At 44.0% G+C, this 18,659-nt stretch overlaps 3 protein-coding genes and 2 long non-coding RNA genes across 15 annotated transcripts in view; 2 read left to right on the forward strand and 3 right to left on the reverse strand.

Moving 5' to 3' along the window:
* Nucleotides 1-11,646, forward strand: part of LOC126985341 (UDP-N-acetylglucosamine--peptide N-acetylglucosaminyltransferase 110 kDa subunit-like) — a 29,148-nt gene extending 17,502 nt beyond the window's left edge. For 4 of the 6 annotated variants that reach the window (XM_050840094.1, XM_050840096.1, XM_050840098.1 and 1 more), the window contains exons 7-19: nucleotides 1,126-1,215; nucleotides 2,051-2,252; nucleotides 2,746-2,921; nucleotides 3,367-3,520; nucleotides 4,122-4,379; nucleotides 4,925-5,124; nucleotides 5,551-5,722; nucleotides 6,284-6,478; nucleotides 7,117-7,308; nucleotides 8,169-8,396; nucleotides 8,664-8,871; nucleotides 8,999-9,167; nucleotides 9,774-11,646. In XM_050840094.1, the coding sequence (XP_050696051.1) occupies nucleotides 1,126-1,215; nucleotides 2,051-2,252; nucleotides 2,746-2,921; nucleotides 3,367-3,520; nucleotides 4,122-4,379; nucleotides 4,925-5,124; nucleotides 5,551-5,722; nucleotides 6,284-6,478; nucleotides 7,117-7,308; nucleotides 8,169-8,396; nucleotides 8,664-8,871; nucleotides 8,999-9,167; nucleotides 9,774-9,927 (2,398 nt within the window). In that variant the 3' untranslated portion in view covers nucleotides 9,928-11,646. The remainder of the gene's footprint in view (nucleotides 1-1,125; nucleotides 1,216-2,050; nucleotides 2,253-2,745; nucleotides 2,922-3,366; nucleotides 3,521-4,121; nucleotides 4,380-4,924; nucleotides 5,125-5,550; nucleotides 5,723-6,283; nucleotides 6,479-7,116; nucleotides 7,309-8,168; nucleotides 8,397-8,663; nucleotides 8,872-8,998; nucleotides 9,168-9,773) is intronic. The other 2 variants (XM_050840097.1, XM_050840095.1) reach the window with 1 other exon arrangement.
* Nucleotides 1-18,659, reverse strand: part of LOC126985345 (uncharacterized) — a 74,618-nt gene that overhangs the window by 34,237 nt on the left and 21,722 nt on the right. The gene's annotated exons all lie outside the window — the stretch shown is intronic.
* LOC126985349 (uncharacterized) lies at nucleotides 10,667-12,931 on the reverse strand. Its single transcript, XR_007738639.1, has 2 exons — nucleotides 12,234-12,931; nucleotides 10,667-12,099 (listed from the first exon to the last, which is right to left on the reverse strand). It is a non-coding gene; the product is annotated as an uncharacterized LOC126985349 (long non-coding RNA).
* On the reverse strand, nucleotides 13,300-15,812 carry LOC126985344 (protein POLR1D-like). Its single transcript, XM_050840105.1, has 3 exons — nucleotides 15,684-15,812; nucleotides 14,837-14,967; nucleotides 13,300-13,743 (listed from the first exon to the last, which is right to left on the reverse strand). Exons 1-3 carry the CDS (start codon nucleotides 15,710-15,712, stop codon nucleotides 13,319-13,321), a joined length of 585 nt encoding a protein of 194 aa, XP_050696062.1. The 5' UTR covers nucleotides 15,713-15,812; the 3' UTR covers nucleotides 13,300-13,318.
* LOC126985343 (histone-arginine methyltransferase CARMER-like) overlaps nucleotides 17,521-18,659 on the forward strand; it is a 29,952-nt gene continuing 28,813 nt past the window's right edge. For all 4 annotated transcript variants that reach the window (XR_007738586.1, XR_007738587.1, XM_050840103.1 and 1 more), the window contains exon 1: nucleotides 17,521-17,670. Coding sequence is in view for 2 of the 4 variants with exons in the window: in XM_050840103.1 (XP_050696060.1) it covers nucleotides 17,532-17,670 (139 nt within the window). In the remaining 2 variants the exon portion in view is untranslated. The remainder of the gene's footprint in view (nucleotides 17,671-18,659) is intronic.

The raw sequence follows: 18,659 nt of genomic DNA on the forward strand, positions 1-18,659 counted from the left end.
AATGACCATATAGTTTGAGATCATAAGGAAAAACATCACTTAGCTTGAGACTGTAAGAAATGACCATATAGTTTGAGATCACAAGGAAAAACGTCACTTTGCTTGAGATTGTAAGAAATGACCATATAGTTTGAGATCATAAGGAAAAACGTCACTTTGCTTGAGATTGTAAGAAATGACCATATAGTTTGAGATCATAAGGAAAAACGTCACTTAGCTTGAGATTGTAAGAAATGACCATATAGTTTGAGATCATAAGGAAAAACATCACTTAGCTTGAGATTGTAAGAAATGACCATATAGTTTGAGATCATAAGGAAAAACGTCGCTTAGCTTGAGATTGTAAGAAATGACATCGTATAGTTTGAGTTTGTAAGGAAGAGCATCATTTACCTTGAGATTGTAAGAAATGACATCGTATAGTTTGAAGTTGTAAGGAAGAGCGTCATTTGGTGAGGAAAAGCTTGGTATATGGATGTTAGTGAAGCTTCCTTTGTTGAGAATATAAGTCTTTTTAATAATTTGTCAAGCGATTGTATCCAGTTAGCAAAGCATAAGTGTATTGGTTAATGGTCAGATAAAGGAGAATATAAGTTTAGTTAGGCATACCAGGGTTAGGTTAATAATAGTTGTAATAATAATAATTTAACAAGTGATTTTATCCAGTCATCAATGTTTTCGTTCATGATTTTTCTTTTCTTTTTTTTTTCTTTTTTTTAATCTTGTCGAGAAATCATGATGTATTTGTTTGTGATTTTTCTTTTTTGTTTCTTATTTTTAATCTTGTCGAGAAATTATAATGTATTTGTTTGTGATTTTTCTTTTCTGTTCCTTATTTTTAATCTTAGTCAACAAATTATAATGTATTTGTGAATGATTTTTGTTATTGTTTCTTTCAATCCTGTCAACAAATCGTAATGTATTTCTTTGTGATTTTCCTTTTAATTACGTCATTTCAATCCTGTTACAAGTGCAGTTAACAAAGCATAAATGTATCTGGCCTTTGTTAATTTTTCCCTCTGTTTACATATCCTTCTACTTCTTTTCAATGTTGTAGGAGTCGTCATACTCAACAGGTCGAGTTTACCAAGGTACTCACGCCCCCCCCTTGTCTCTCCTCTCCAGGGCAGTCGCAGCATATCTCCGAGCCCTGAACCTGTCCCCCAACCATGCAGTCGTCCACGGCAACCTGGCCTGTGTCTACTATGAGCAAGGGTGAGTCCTCCTGTAGGGTGTTGATGCTCAGGATATTGCAGGATACCCAGTTATAGGATACCCTGTCATGACTTAATAGGAGGCCCAGTGTAGGACCTGCATGTGATGTTTTCCTTGTTATACCTTTTCTTTTCAACGTTTATGACCCTCAGAAATATAAAGCAAAGTCCAAATTGTTAGTTCTGTGTAAAAGAAATGGTATACAATGATCCAGAATCCTAAAGTATGCCCCAAAAATTATAAGAAAATGCCTCGGAAGCACTTACAAAACTCTATTAATTAATTCATGTGTTTTTCATCCCTTAGGCTCATTAACTTGACCTTAACTTTACCTTTGATGTATATGCAAAAATATGTCCCTCTTTATCTCTATCTCTCTATTTATATCTTTCTAAAAGGTCCCTTAAAATTAGATATATTTATTCATTTGTTTTTCATCCCTTAGGCTCATTAACTTTACCTTAACTTTACCTTTGACGTATATGCAAAAATATGTCCCTCTTTATCTCTATCTCTCTATTTATATCTTTCTAAAAGGTCCCTTAAAATTAGATATATTTATTCATTTGTTTTCCATCCCTTAGGCTCATTAACTTTACCTTTGACATATATGCTAAAAAAATCTCTATATCTCTCTCTCTCTCTATTTATGTCTTTCTAATATGTCCCCTTAAAATTAGATATATTTATTCATTTGTTTTCCATCCCTTAGGCTCATTAACTTTACCTTTGACATATATGCTAAAAAAATGTCTATATCTCTATCTCTCTCTATTTATGTCTTTCTTATATTTCCCTTAAAATTCGCTATACTTATGTGTTTTCTGCCCCTCAGGCTCATTGACCTCGCCATCGACACTTACCGGCGGGCCATCGAACTTCAGCCGAACTTCCCCGACGCTTACTGCAACCTGGCCAACGCCCTCAAGGAGAAGGGGCAGGTCAATGAGGCCGAGGAGTGCTACAACACGGCCCTGCGTCTCTGCCCCACACACGCCGACTCCCTCAACAATTTGGCCAACATCAAGAGAGAGCAGGTAAGGGATAGACTCATTCCTCCTACTCCTGTTCTTACCCTCCTCTTATTTTTTTATTTATTCATTTATTTTTTTATGGTAGAGGAAGGAGTTGAAAGGCAGTACTAAATGAGATAAAATGAGGGGGGAAAAAAGCCTACCCTTGCTGGGAAAAAAAAGGGGGAGTTGAAATTTAGACGAGTTAAGATGGAATTTTTAAGAGGAGGTACATTTATTCATAGGGAGGGCATGTGTAGGGTGACTGACTAACCTATTACAGCACTCTTAGGTCAGTGTTTCGCAGTTGGACGCTTCAAAAGGAGGCTACATTTATGGATAGAGAGGGCATGTGTAGGGTGACTGACTAACCTATTATGGCACTCTGAGGTCAGTGTTTCCTTGTGTCCAGTTGGAAGCTTCAAAAGGAGGTCGCATTTACAGGGAGCGAGGACTTGCGTAGCTTGACTGACCTGCCTCTTATAACCTAGTAATACCAATGTTTCCTTCCGTCTAGGGTTACACCGAGGATGCCACACGGCTGTACCTCAAGGCCCTGGAGGTGTTCCCGGAGTTCGCTGCTGCACACTCCAACCTCGCCTCCATCCTCCAGCAGCAGGGCAAGCTCAACGAGGCTCTCATGCACTACAAGGAGGCCATTCGCATCCAGCCCACCTTTGCCGATGCCTACAGGTAAGGACGGAAACCTCAGAGTAATGCAGTTCTTTAGGGTGTCAAATTAGTAGTCGTAGGTGCTTCCCATATTGATATATCCCTTATTCAGATCTTTATATGGATTTCAAGCATATAAATTGCCTTAGGTTCAGTCTCTTTCGTCATAATTCTTTAATATTTCAAGTAGTCATCAAATTAGTCATCTTAGGTGCTTCCCACATTAATATCTCCCTTATTCAGATCTTTATATGGATTTCAAGCATATAAATTGTCTTAGGTTTGACCCCCACATGAGTCTCTTTCGTCATAATTCTTTAATATTTCAAGTAAGTCATCAGAGGCTCTACCTGGCCATCAGTCATTGCCTCCCCATCCCTGTCCCTCTGATGCCTTGCTCCTTCCAGCTGTCCATACCTTTCCTTCCCCTCCCTCCCCATGCCTGACCCTTGTCTCCTCTCCCCAGTAACATGGGCAACACCCTGAAGGAGATGCAGGACATTCAGGGCGCCCTCCAGTGCTACACGCGTGCCATCCAGATCAACCCAGCCTTTGCCGACGCACACTCCAACCTGGCCTCCATCCACAAGGACTCCGGCAACATTCCCGAGGCCATCCAGGTGAGATTTCAAGATTATGCCCTTCCTGTGACTGAGCATTCGTTTACCATTGATTTGAAACTGTATATGTGATCTTGAGACTATGTTATCTTGAGGCTATATATTATTGGTAACTGTTAACTGTGTATCATCCATTTCAAACTGTATATATTATGGGTAACTGTTAACTGTATCATCCATTTGGAACTGTATATGCGATCTTGAGACTGTGTTATCTTGAGGCTATATATTATGGGTAACTGTTAACTGTGTACCATCCATTCAAAACTGTATATATGATTTTGAGACTGTTATCTTGAGGCTGTATATAATGAGTAACTGTTAACTGTGTACCACCAATTTGAAACTGCATATATGACCTTGCCTGTCTAATCTGTCTTGGCTATATACAATGGGCAACTGTAGACTGCCTGCCATCTATTTGAGACTATATATAATGCCTTGGCTGTCTATAGTGTCCTGGTATAGGTATTGGTATCTATTGGTGCTGAGTTAGACAAGGTAGAGAAGTTTAACAAGTCATTTTATTTATTTAACTTTCCATCCCTCTGTACTTGTGGAGAAATTTAATCAAGCTCATAAATCATCCTTCTCGTCTCAGTCGTACCGCACAGCTCTCAAACTCAAGCCGGACTTCCCCGACGCCTACTGCAACCTCGCACACTGCCTGCAAATCGTGTGCGACTGGACGGACTATGACGCCCGCATGAAGAAGCTGGTGTCCATCGTGGGCGAACAGCTGGAACGCAACCGCCTCCCCTCGGTCCACCCGCACCACTCCATGCTGTACCCGCTGTCGCACGAGTACCGCCGGGCCATCGCCAACAGGCACGCCAACCTATGTATGGAGAAGGTGAGAGTGAGTGGTACCTGTTTTCGTATGGGGGGAGGGGGTTAAGGGGATCGCAGCTTAATTTATTTTGTTATTTTATTTATTGTATTTTTTTGTCCTGTTCTTCATGGATCTGAACTGATTCATCTAATATATGCTGCTTGGGTTCCCAATTTCAATATACTTCTTTGTGCTTCCTTGCCTCATAAATAGATAGATTGTTGCTTTTATATGCTTGTAACTGTTCTTTTCTTGCCTGTTTCCATTATATACCTCAGTTGACTCATCTTGTACTCATTTCTAAGGTTACTAACATTGCTTTATACCCTAATACTTTCTTGCCTCATAGATAGATAGTTTCCATTTCCCATAGAGTTAAAATAATTTGTCCTTGTTCTGTGGCACAACATTTTGGGGTATTTTTAGTGTTTTCTTGCTTAAAAAAGTAGAGATAATTTCCGTTTTCCTGATAGTTGAAAGAAATCATTCATTCGCTATTTCCCCTGGTCAATATCCTTCACAGTTTCCGCATCCACTAGAGTTAAAATCCTCCGTCCTTTTCTCCTCCACAGATCAACGTCCTCCACAAGCAGCCATACAAATACCCGACAGAGCTGACCCCAGACAACCGCATCAGAGTGGGGTACGTCTCCTCGGACTTCGGGAACCACCCCACGTCCCATCTCATGCAGAGTATCCCGGGCCTGCACGATAGGACCAACGTGGAGATCTTCTGCTACGCGCTCAGTCCTGACGATGGCACGACTTTCAGGTTGGTGCCATGCTTCCCTCCTCCCCCTCTTCCTCTTCTTACTGGCAAGGGTATTTCCTCTTTATGGTTTAAGTGTTTTTAAGAGGAGCATATCAAGACACGTGGATAAGAGGATTAGTTGTGCAGTATCCAGTTTAACCTGTCCGCTGCAGTTGGCACGGATTTGGCCTTCACTCATAGCCTGGTATTGTACACTCCCATGTCTTTCTCTGCTTCTGTGGTGGATAGTGGAGTGTTTCCCATGTGGTATTGGTATGCTGGATTTCCCCTCCCAAGGTGCTTGAGTTCACATTTTTTTTCATTGAATTGTAGCAGCCACTTTTTGTTCCATTCCTGTAGCTTTGTGATGTCTTCTTGTAGGGAATCCATTGTCGAGGGTTTAACCAGTAAGTAACCTTCAAGAACATTTTTATTGATTTTTCTCAGGAGCAAGATTTGCCGAGAGGCCGAGCACTTCATCGACCTGTCCCAGATTCCATGCAACGGTAAAGCCGCCGACCGCATCAACCAGGACGGCATCCACATCCTCGTCAACATGAACGGCTACACCAAGGGCGCACGCAACGAGATATTCGCCCTCCGCCCTGCCCCCGTCCAGGTGAGACTTAGGAGGAGCAGAACCTTTGAAGCATGACATCAGGGGCCATAGTCTTAGACATTTCAGCATCCAAGTACACATTTGATAAAGCTTTCATAGGAGTGTCAGAGGAGTGTGATTGGGTTAGGTCAGGGAGGGAAGTGTAGGGAGGGTAAGGAAGGGAGGAAGGGTAAGAAGGGATTTGAAAGGATTTTAAAGTTATGTTCATTCACTATCACCTAACTTAACCTAACCTGAAGATACTTAAGCCTCCTTCTAACCTAACTTGACCTGACCTGACCTGACCTGAAGATACTTATGCCTCCTTCTAACCTAACTAACCTAACTTGACCCGACCTATAGATACTTATGCCTCCTCCTAACTTAACTTAACCTAACCTGACCTGAAGATACTTATCCTCCTTCTAACCTAACTTAACCTGACTTGACCTGACCTATAGATACTTATGCCTCCTCCTAACTTAACCTAACCTAACCTAACCTGAAGATACTGATCCTCCTTCTAACCTAACTTAACCTGACTTGAACTGAAGATGCTTACGCCTCCCTCTCTGTGCCCAGGTGATGTGGTTGGGCTACCCTGGCACCAGCGGAGCTCCCTTCATGGACTACCTCATCACCGACCGTGTCACGTCCCCGCTGCGTGTGGCCTCCCAGTATAGCGAGAAGCTTGCCTACATGCCAGACACATTCTTCGTGGGCGACCACAGAAACATGTTCCCCCACTTGCAGGAGAGAGTGCTGCTGGAGTCTGTGGTGAGTGCAGGGCTGGGTGTGTGCTGGGGAAGGGCTTGTCAGGGCAGGGAAATGGTCTCCTTCAGAAATCTCTACACCATGAACTTTAAGATTGGTCCATATATGTTTTGAGGTGTCTTTGTTCAATACCCGCTGCTGGAGTCTGTGGTGAGAGCAGGGCTGGGTGTGTGCTGGGGAAGGGCTTGTCAGGGCAGGGAAATGGTCTCCTTCAGAAATCTCTACCCATCAACTTTAAAATTGGTCCATATATGTTTTGCGGTGTCTTTGTTCAGTACCCGCTGCTGGAGTCTGTGATGAGTGCTCCTGCCTGGGCGTGTGCTTGGGAAGGGCTTGTCAGGGCAGGGAAATGGTCTCCTTCAGAAATCTCTACCCATCAACTTTAACATTGGTCCACTTGGGTTTCTGTAGTGCTTTGGCCCTCATGATCACCCATACATAGCAAGCAAGTCATCAAGCTATAAAGGCACATCTCTCAGCCATACACACACACAGACACCTCTTGAACTGTATAGCCCATAGTAAGCATGTCTTTTCTCCTTCAAGCCATACACACACACACACACACACACACACACACACACCTTCTCTAACTCTTTCCTCCTTCAAGCCTGACTCACACCTCTCTCTCCGCCCCTCAGGACAACCCCAAGCTGCTTAACAATGAGAACTTCAAGGACAACGTGGCTCTCATCAACACCACCGACCTCAACCCTGTCATTGAGAGCGCCGAGGTCCTCACCGTCAAGGAAGTCATCAAGCCAAACACCACCAAGGATTCGGTTGAGGTGGCTGTGACGGTGGCCCAGCTACCCTCGACAGCCCCCATTGAGGTGAGAACGTAAAAATAGTAAGCCCAGACATAAGATTCCTCATTAGCTTGTATTGTTTGAAGTGTTTTGTTATCTCCTTCCGGCCACGATTTCTCTCTCGCTTGTCCGATTGCTTCTCCACACCTTTGTTTCCTCTCTGTTTATCCCTCCTCCTCCTCTTTCCCTTCCCTTTTTCTCTCCACACATTTGTTTCCCCTCTGTTTATCCCTCCTCCTCTTCCTCTTTCCCTTCCCTCTTTTTCTCCACACATTTGTTTCCTCTTTATTTATTCCTCCTCCTCCTCTTCCTCTTTTCCTTCCCTCTTTCTCTCCACACATTTGTTTCCTCTCTATTTATTCCTCCTCCTCCTCTTCCTCTTTTCCTTCCCTCTCCTCCTCCTCCTCCTCGTGGTAATGACTACAGAAGCAAGACCCGTAAGTAACTTGTCATTAAACATCATAATTATAAGCCACGACGTACGATTTCTCATTGGTATATATATAGTTGTAACTTTCATGGACAACTTTAGTAAAATTCATGGATGTAACCTGTCATTGAATTGTATATTGCAGACTTGAGACCATTTTAACTACTGTATAGATCTGTGTGTGTGTGTGTGTGTGTGTGTGTGTATTTACCTAGTTGTAGTTTTACAGGGCCTGGGCTTACGCTCATGTGGTCCCGTCTCCGTATATGTGTGTGTGTGTGTGCGTGTGTTCCCTGTGTTGTATTCTGCGGAAACCATCTAATCATCCTTGTGTTTGTGTGATCTTCATGTTTTAATTTGCAAACAAGAAGCTAATTTAACTACCTATGCGTGTTCTTTGTTTTGTAATCTGCGGAAACCATCTAACTATTGTATTTCTGTTTGTTCTGGGCAGTCCATGATTCAGACCGGCCAGGCCCAGGCTACGGTGAACGGCCTAGTGGTGCAGAACGGCCTGGCCACCACACAGATGAACAACAAGGCCGCCACAGGGGAGGAGCCGCCCAAGAACATCCTCATCACCACCAGGAAGCAGTACGGACTCCCCGAGGATGCCGTCATTTACTGCAACTTCAACCAGCTGTACAAGATTGATCCCTCCACCCTTCAGATGTGGTGCAATGTAAGTCGAGGGGACCTGGATTCTATTTTCAACCTTAAGTTATTATTATTCTCTCATATCCATTGTTTCTCCAACGTCGAACTCTGTAATGCAAGAGTTAATCAGTGTCGTGTGTCCCCAATTTTGAAATACAATCTTTCCATTCATTTTTGGATCTGCGTTTCTTGAAAGGGATAGAATAGTGTGGGAACTTTTCACTTAAATGGTCTTTCATCACTGTCCTTTCCCTTTGAAGTTATTATAAGTGACCCGCCATTCCCTCGCCAGATCCTGAAGCGCGTCCCTAAGTCAGTGGTCTGGCTCCTGCGCTTCCCTGCCCACGGCGAGACCAACATCCTGGCTCAGGCTCAGCAGCTTGGCGTCGGGCCGGGCCGCATTATCTTCTCCAACGTGGCCGCCAAGGAGGAGCACGTCCGAAGAGGCCAACTGGCTGACGTATGCCTCGACACCCCCCTCTGCAACGGCCACACCACAGGTACACACACACACACACACACACACACACACACAAGGAAAAAAAAATCCTCGTCAATCATTGTTTACATGAAGGTTACTTTTGCACAACATCTGGCATAGTGTTTGATCCCGGTTCTCCACCCTAGGTATGGACGTGCTCTGGGCCGGCACCCCCATGATCACACTGTCCGGGGAGACACTTGCCTCCCGCGTGGCCGCCTCTCAGCTGCACTGCCTTGGCACGCCCGAGCTGGTCGCCACAACCCGCCTGGAGTATGAGGACATCGCCTGCAAGCTTGGCAACGACAGAGAATAGTAAGTCTCACGCAGTCCTCGAACTTCATCTTGTGTGTGTGGTTACCAGGTACAAGGACTTATGGATGGGGAAAGCTGCTTGTGGTATCGTTATGTTATGCGGCACTAATCATCCCTCGTCCCTCTCTAGATCTTGATAATAATAATAATAATAACAATAATAATAGTCAGTCTCACGCAGTCCTCGAACTTGATCTTGTGTGTGTGGTTACCAGGTACAAGGACAGTAGTGTTAAATAGATGGACTTATGGATGGGGACAGCTGCTTGTGGTCTCATTCTATTATGTGGCACTAAATGGCCCTCGTCCCTCTATAGATCTCGATAATAATGATAATAATAATGATGATTGCCAGTCTACATTACCACCAGAGATTAGGGATGGGGACATGAACTTGTAGTCTCTCTATGTCCTTATGTCCTTGTTTATGTGGTACTAAATGGCCCTTGTCCCTCTATAAATCTCAATAATAATGATAATAATGATGTCTGCCAGTCTACATTACCACCAGATATTAGACTTATGGATGAGAACATTAACTTGTGCTCTCTCTTATCCTTATGTCTCCTTGTTTAAGTGGCACTAAATGGCCCTTGTCCCTTTCAGCCTGAAGGCCACGCGCGCCAAAGTGTGGAAGGCACGCATGGAGTCCCCTCTCTTCGACTGCCGGACCTACGCCCACAACCTGGAGCTGCTCTTCCAGCGTATGTGGGAGAAGCAGACGACCCACCACAAACCCGACCACATCACCGAGTGGTAGAGCGGCCTGGGCCCTCCCACGCACGGCAGAGGCCATGCTGGAATATTTATCGAGGCTTATTCAGCAGCTCATGTAATTTTTTTAATCCGCTGAATACAGTCGAATGCGCTGGAGATCCTTGGAGTTTTTGCGACGTTCGTTCCGCATCTGCTGCCAGTCTGTGTTGGGTTGTGTGAGCACTCATGTGCGTTTGTCTGTCCGTGTGCCTGTGTGCATGTGTGTGTGTGCGTATGAGAGGCCAACCGAGCATGTCGATGGAGGGGGTGGAGTACGTGTTCTCCGCTCGTTGGCTGTGTTTCGTCGCTCATTTCCGTCGTCATCCACGCGGGCCTCTGGATCCCCCGTGTAATTTCCGTGTCAAAAACCGTACATAGTTGTCATGTATAGGCTTCACTACTCCTGTGTTGGTGATCCATTATTTATTTTTCATGTATTGGACATTTAGGCGCAAGTGTATTTGCTGACCAGGTCTCAAAACAGGACACACACAGTTTTCATTGTTTCCGCTTCACTCAAGAGGACAGACAGAGAGGGAGAGGAGGAGGATGTGCCTGGGTGAGAAGAGGGAGAGGCACAGCTGTACATAGTTGAGTTTCCTAGGTTAGGTTATCCAAGGCTCAGGAGTTTTATTGTTAAAGTTTTGGAAGCGGGCAGAGTCGGACAGCGATTTATAACATGATGTTGAGACGCTGTGGCAACGTTTTGGAGAGTGTGATTTTGAGGGAGTCCTTGTTACTACCCTTTATTATTTCGTTACTGCCGGGTTAGGCGAGTCCAGAGGAGAGGCTCGTCGCAAGGAGGCACCCCAGTTGATAGTGGTGACCCTCCGCCAAGCTTCGTAGCTCCTGTACATATTAGACCAAAGGAGGTGTCGGTGCAAGCAGGCAGACACTTCAGTATCAGTAATCAAGGTGTACTCTATATACAGAAGGATGAAATGTCTGTTTTTATGGTAAGAGAAAAACTTAAGCTTCACTCGAGTGGTCCGTAGTCCTAGAATGGCCGTCATTGGCTTGCCTCCAGAGCGGGTGGTGTAGCCTGCGTCATGCACCACACCCTCCCGTCAATGCCCCATGCACTAACCTTGGCATATAAGCCCTACCTATGCCACCCCTTTGATATAACCTTCCCCAGCATCCACCGATCACATGCAAGTTGCTAAGGATGCATGGCTTGTGGACTGGTCTGACATGATACACAGTTAGCGGGGAAAAGGGGCGGAGCTTACCTGCCAAGACGTAGTGAATGGCGTAGTAGTGCGACCCGTCAAGTAATCAAATTAGCTTTTTTTATTGGAGTGTAGCACGGGACTGATTATTGTCAAGTTTTTCACGTTTACAAGTTCCTCGTGTGGGCAGGGCGTGGGCACAGCTGCCACTCGCGTCGCTGGGTGTCTCGGGCAGGGTAAGGGCTCCATGTAGCAGTGTCAGCCGTGCCCGGGCCTCCCCACACACACTCTCACCTTGGGACTATGAGAGGGAGTCTTATTGATATATTTTTTGACTATTTTTTTTAATGATACACAAGCCATACTGATCTTGGTATGGAGAACGGAAGGTTGAGCCGTGTGTGTGTAAGGTGGCTGTGAGGTGGGCTTGGGCTGGTCCTGGGGCGAGTGTCTTACAGCCCCACCAGCAGCAGCAGCACCAGCAGCCCGCCCCCTCTGGTCATCCATCTGTGTACACTATTTGCTTGCAGGAAATAAAAAGTCAAGGCTTATGGAGTGTGTTAATGATATCACCTTGTGTGTGTGTGATTGGGGACAAACCATAAGCAAAACCAAGTAAAAAGCCACTGACAGACATTCTTAACACCAAATTCTACACTATTTGCTTGCAGGAAATAAAAACTCAAGGCTTATGGAGTGTTAATGATACCACCTTGTGTGTGTGTGTGTGTGTGTGTGATTGGAGACAAATCGTAAGCAAAACCAAGTAAAAAGCCACTGACAGACATTTTTAACACCAGATTCTTCATTCCTAAAAGATATGATTGTAGTGGGAATGCTGTAAACCCTTCTGCCTATATATATACCCACTCTTCCTGTTATTCACTTACTTCCGTCCATAGGTGATATTAAAATACTTTCTTAAAATTACCTTGTCTGTATTAAGCATTCTTTTATCATTACAGTTTTTCCTGTCTTGTTCCGGTCTGTCTGTTTCCTGTCACCTTCTCTTGGTCTCCACAATTTCACTCATTTCTGTCCATAGGTGATATTAAAATACTTTCTTAAAATTACCTTGTCTGTATTAAGCATTCTTTTATCATTACAGTTTTTCCTATGTCTTGTTCCGGCCTGTCACCTTCTCTTGGCCTCCACACTCACGTATTTCTGTACTTATTTTCACCTTCTTGATGATTTTTCACTAATTTATTTCTGGTTTTACGCAGTGGTAGGCTGAACACATTTCTGGCAACAGTGACAATGGACAGAGAGACACTACACACGCCCTCACTTACAGCAACCAGTCATTACGTGTGCATATCCGTTGTAATACTGTCTGGCATAACACGTAAGTAACTCCGTAATATATAATAAACCTTTGCTTAGTAGAGAAACAATTAATCACTCACTCACTCACACACACACACACACACACACACACACACACATACACAGTCATTGCTACCCTATACTAACATCCCTTTGTTGCTGGTTTTCAAGATCTTGCGTCAAACTACATATTTTCCTGAGGTATTGTGATGTTAACCTAAACTGCATATATACTACAATCACACTCACAGGCTTGCCAAATAAATACTACTCACTTAGCTATCTCCATATACATTCAGACATAATATATTACTAATTGAGTGGAGTTCCATATACATTCAGACATATATATATTACTAATTGAGTGTGGTTATGCATCAAAGTGACCCTCCGTACTCTCTGGTCGGTCGTTTTCCTGGACAGTACTTTAGAATCTGGGTGAGAGTTCTTGATTGTCCTTCCGTGTACTCTCTTAATCATTTTCCTGGACAGTACTTTAGAATCTAGGTTTGAGTTTTCATTTTCTCTCTACTCTCTTAAGTCATTTTCCTGGACAGTACTTTAAATTCTAGGTTTGAGTTTTCATTTTCTCTCAGTACTCTCTAAGTCATTTTCCTGGACAGTACTTTAGAATCTAGGTTTGAGTTTTCATTTTCTCTCAGTACTCTCTAAGTCATTTTCCTGAACAGTACTTTAAATTCTAGGTTTGAGTTTTCATTTTCTCTCAGTACTCTCTAAGTCATTTTCCTGGACAGTACTTTAAATTCTAGGTTTGAGTTTTCATTTTCTCTCAGTACTCTCTAAGTCATTTTCCTGGACAGCACTTTAGCATCTAGGTTTGAGTTTTCATTTTCTCCTCATTTTGTACCCCAACACTTTCCGAGCCTAACAGGACTATCTCTTATCATCCTTTTTCTCCCTATTCGCTGGGACGAACTTAATATTCCTCGACAGCACCGAAGAATCCGCACCTCTCGCTCTCTTTTCCGCATTGCTCTTGTCTCTCAGTTTCCTCTTTTTAGAATCCAACACCTCCTTGGCATGACCCGTAAGCTCCAGGCCTGAGTCCGTCCACATGAAGACTTGGCTCGAGCTCTCTCTCTCTTTCCTCTTCTCTTTGGTCTCCTTGCCGTGGTTCTCCTCCTTCGCATGTGTCTCGGGTGACGGCAGAGGCGGATGGTTCCTGCTCTTGGTGCTGGCGTGCAGGTAGAGTCTCTTGTATGTGTTTCTCTCCCTCTCCTCCTGCTGTCTTTTCATTCTCTCTCGCTCGCTCCGGGATCTGTCCTGACGCTCCTTGGCGCGGTTCGAGGCCATTGCTCCTGTGTTAAAACATTACATTAGACAAGGCAGTGGTCATATTAAGTGTCTCAATCTATCCATATATTCCCTATTTAAAAGGAATGGATGACGGTTGTTACTGATACCATATTAGCCAACCACCTGACCACCTTAACGAAAATCAGCTGCAGTTTTGGTTGGAGACATCGCACAGTTTTTTGGATGGGGCGTGTCCACATCCGGGTAAGAAATTGTCAAATGCTGCTACGCCTTACACCATCTATTTCCAAAGGGTGAAACAGAGATGAGTCAGGTTGTAATGAGTGTTTTTTTTAGGTTCATGATACAGAAGAAGGGTCAAACTACCTTCAGAAATGCCCACAAATGTCTAGTCGAACATGTGTGCTTGGGTTCATGGTACAGAAGAAGGATCAAACTACCTCTGGAAATGCCCACAAATCCTACTAAAGCCTAACCTAATGTATGCTTCGGTGCGGAAAGGTTCAAGATTATGACCTTAAGGATTCTGCTGTCAAGAGTGTTTTAAGGTTCATGGTACAGAAGAAGGATCAAACTACCTCTGGAAATGCCCACGTCCTCCTAAAGCCTAACCTAATGTATGCTTCGGTGCGGAAAGGTTCAAGATTACAACCTTAAGGATTCTGCTGGCAAGAGTGTTTTAAGGTTCATGGTACAGAAGAAGGGGCAAACCACCTCTGGGAATGCCCCAAATCCTGCTAAAGCCTAACCTAATATATGCTTGGGTCAGAAAGATTCAAGATTACGACCTTAAGGATTCTGCTGTCAAGAGTGTTTTAAGGTTCATGGTACAGAAGAAGGGTCAAACTACCTCTGGAAATGCCCACAAATCCCACAAAAGCAAAGTCGAATATGTGTGCTTGAGTTCATGGTACAGAAGAAGGGTCAAACTACCTCTGGAAATGCCCACAAATCCCACAAAAGCCAAGTCGAATATGTGTGCTTGGGTTCATGGTACAGAAGGGTCAAACTACCTCTAGAAATGCCCCAAAATCCTACTAAAGCCTAACCTAATGTATGCTTCGGTGCGGAAAGGTTCAAGATTACGACCTTAAGGATTCTGTCGTAATTTTTTGTGTCCGCTGCGTGACTCACCGAGCAGAGTATTGCGTAGGAAGGTCTTGTTTGTGGATGGCAGCCGGCACTTTAACCATCCAGACGGCCCGCTGATCTGTGCCATCTGGGCCCCGCGCTGAGCCTCACGCAGCAACGCCTCCTCCGCCAACCTGGGGAGAGGAGGTATTGAGGTCAGAGGGGCAGTATTGGGGTGTATTAATGGAGGAAGAGGAGGAGGAGGAGGAGGTATTGAGGTCAGAGGGGCAGTATTGGGGTGTATTAATGGAGGAAGAGGAGGAGGAGGATGAGGAGGTATGAGGTCAGAGGGGCAGTATGGGGTGGATTAATGGAGGAAGAGGAGGATGAGGATGAGGAGGTATGAGGTCAGAGGGGCAGTATGGGGTGGATTAATGGAGGAAGAGGAGGAGGAGGATGAGGAGGTATTGAGGTCAGAGGGGCAGTATTGGGGTGTATTAATGGAGGAAGAGGAGGAGGAGGATGAGGAGGTATGAGGTCAGAGGGGCAGTATTGGGGTGTATTAATGGAGGAAGAGGAGGAGGAGGAGGAGGAGGTATGAGGTCAGAGGGGCAGTATGGGGTGGATTAATGGAGGAAGAGGAGGAGGAGGAGGTATGAGGTCAGAGGGGCAGTATAGGGGTGTATTAATGGAGGAAGAGGAGGAGGAGGAGGTATTGAGGTCAGAGGGGCAGTATGGGGTGGATTAATGAAGAGGAGGAGGAGGTCAACCAGTCAACCAATCAGTCAGTCAGTCAGCCAGTCAGTCAGTCAGTCGCCCAGTCAGTCAATCATTAAATCTCTCTCTCTCTCTCTCTCTCTCTCTCTCTCTCTCTCTCTCTCTCTCTCTCTCTCTCTCTCTCTAATGTTACCTCGACAGCTCCTCATCATCGGTCACCATCCTTCTCTTTAGCTTGCTCTCTTCCTCCTCTTCCTTCCTTCCTCCTCTTCCTCCTCTTCCTTCCTCCTCCTCTTCTTTGTTGACACTCGATGAGCAATTTCGGTGACATGTTTAATACGGGTCCATCTCCTTATATATCTCCCTTATAACAGAATCCTTTGCTTCCTCTCCTTTTTAATGTCCCCACGTATGTTTTTCTTTCCTCATTTAGTATTTTCTTTGTATAATATTTCGGCCCCTCTCCATTATTTTTGTGGGGAGGCTCATCGACTAGCCGCGAGTATTGCTTCCCGTCTTTGTATGTTTTGACGCTGGCCGCTACACGAGTCTATAGTCAGCCTGATGCATATTTTAAACTCCTCTCTCCTGAATATTCATCTCCTTCTTTGTGTGGGAATCAGTCTTGCGTTGAGGTGAAATTTGAAGATCGATTTATCTGGCGAGGATGCTTGGATGCTGCGATATAAGGACTTGTCGCTCGATAATAGTCTCCTAACTTAGCTGTTTTTAGTTCATTTTCATCCAGTCAAGATATATTCATTGCTTTTTTATTTAGATCTCGCATGTTAGTTTATCTTTAGCAGAGGATAATGACCAAAACATGTGCAGCATCCTCAGCATCGCCATCGCAAACGTGGCTTTACAATCTACGCTACTTTCAATATGGTGGTTTATTTTCTCCATTTCTGGTTCAAATCACCGTTTTTAGACATATTTTTGCCTTGGATGACTTAAAATTGAAATATATAAGGTGAAACATGAAGATTATTGAATTATTCTGTATATGGACCTTTTCCGCTACTTTTAAGTGCGTGAAGAATTTGAAATGGCTCAGACTATGAATATATTTTGTGACGTCCATTCTTCTCCTGCTTTGTTATCTATTCCATGCCTTACTTTCTTCCTACCTGCCATCAGTGTCACATATTCCTTTGATTTTCCTCTTAATGCTGTCTTTCCCGGCCGTATACGTGTTTCTTTCCTGTCTCCCGGTAGGTATAACAAACTATGGAGTATTGTTTTTGGTCGCCCTTATTGTTTCTACCATCCTTATATAATGATCAAACGAGCAGGAATATGACCCCTGGGCTGTACTGAAGGGAATTTAAATCGGATCCTGACTGACTCGATCCTCATTTATAGCAATTTACGTCAGTTATGAGAGAAGGAAAGGTTGGATCAGGCTGATATTACAAGACACTTTGCCATATCACATCAGCTATTTCTAAAGGTCAAAGAGGGGGTCAGTCGGGTTCTAATGAGTGTTTCTACAGGTTCATGGTACAGAGGAAGGGTCACACTATCACCAGGGTCATAGAACTACTCCTGGAAATGCCCACAACTCCTACGAAAGCCTTGTCAAATTAGTGTTCTTGGGCGGCGAAATATGACCCGCCTGGAGTTGGATGGGAGAGTGAGTAAGTTTGAGCCCAAAATCGAACTTCAGGACCAGCTATAGCCTACTACTACTACTACTACTACTATTACTTATACAACTATATATTGCTACTCCTCCTCCTCCTCGATCCTACTATAGATACTACGTGCTATACTACTACATCTATTTCTTTTTTTTAAATTAACCATTGCCTTCATTCTTTCATCCCTGTCCTGTCCAACTTCCCAATGCAAGAGTTAACCATCATATCCACTCTTTCATCCCTGTCAGCTATCGGAGGCCAACTTCCAATGTTATATAGGCTACTATGGTATATGCTACTTCTACTTCTACTACTACTACTACTACTACTACTAGCGGTGCTATTATCGCTACTATTATTGCGCCGCCTTGGCAACGCTGCGCCGCTGAGGCAGGAAAATGGCGTCGAGTCGGGAGTTCGAGAAGGTGACGGTGAACATTTTGCACGAGGACGGCGGCAGGAGACTCAAATACCCGGAGCCGGTGTCATTAAAACTTGAATATGACCCCCACGGCCTCTCCTGTAAAGTTAGACAAGGTAATGCCCGCTGGGAGACCCGTTATGGCGCACCTTTGTTAGGGCGGCGAGGCGAGGAGGGGACTCGAACAATAACAATGAGAAATAAAAATAAATAAATGATAACAATAAATAAGAACTACTACTACTACTACTACTACTACTACTACTACTACTACTACTACTACTACTACTACTACTACTACTACTACTACCACTACTACTACTACCACCACCACCACCACCACTACTACTACTACTACTACTACAACAACAACTACTACTACTACTACTACTTCTACTACTAAATATAAATAATAAATAATGAACTAAACTTATAAATAAATCCATAATAAGTCAGTCTAGTCTAAGGTGTATAGGCGTCGTGTGTGTGTTCGTATGTTTGTGCTTATCCAGGTATTTTGACTTCCTGCCCACCTGGTTATGAGTAATTAGGGAGGCCCAGGTAGATAATTAACCAGTAACTATAATTAGGTCACCACTTAGGGCTAAAGCACTGAATAAAGCCTGTGTATAGCCTGTAATCATGTGGGTGTTATTCTAGAGGTTTACCTGTCTTACTGTGAGGGTCACCTGATTAAGGGTAATTAGGGAGGCCCAGGTAGATAATTAACCAGTAACTCTAAATAGGTCACCACTTAGGGCTAAAGCACTGAATAAAGCCTGTGTGTATAGCCTGTAGTCATGTGGGTGTTATTCTAGAGGTTTACCCAGTGCGAGGGAGATGTTAGTGCTATATTAAGTACTCTTGCACATATATAATTAACCAGTAACACTAAACAGGTCACCATATAAGACTTAGCCACTGAATAAAGCCTGTGTATATATCTGTTAATAATTTGGGTGTTATTCTAGAGGTTTACCCAGTGCGAGGGAGATGTTAGTGCTATATTAAGTACTCTTGCACATATATAATTAACCAGTAACACTAAACAGGTCACCATATAAGATTTACCCACTGTGTAAGGCCTGTCTATAGCCTTTAATCA

This window comes from Eriocheir sinensis, chromosome 59 (genome assembly GCF_024679095.1).
Source record: "Eriocheir sinensis breed Jianghai 21 chromosome 59, ASM2467909v1, whole genome shotgun sequence".
Classification (NCBI taxonomy): Eukaryota; Metazoa; Arthropoda; class Malacostraca; order Decapoda; family Varunidae; genus Eriocheir; species Eriocheir sinensis.

What these genes read in the sequence shown, in the direction of transcription:
- LOC126985344 (XM_050840105.1), bottom strand. Translation starts at nt 15,712, where the DNA reads ATGGTGACCGATGATGAGGAGCTGTCGAG. An exon ending in GATGATGAGGAGCTGTCGAG is followed by an intron (nt 14,968 to 15,683) that starts GTAACATTAGAG and finishes TCCTCTCCCCAG; the next exon opens with GTTGGCGGAGGAGGCGTTGC. An exon ending in CCTACGCAATACTCTGCTCG is followed by an intron (nt 13,744 to 14,836) that starts GTGAGTCACGCA and finishes GTTTTAACACAG; the next exon opens with GAGCAATGGCCTCGAACCGC.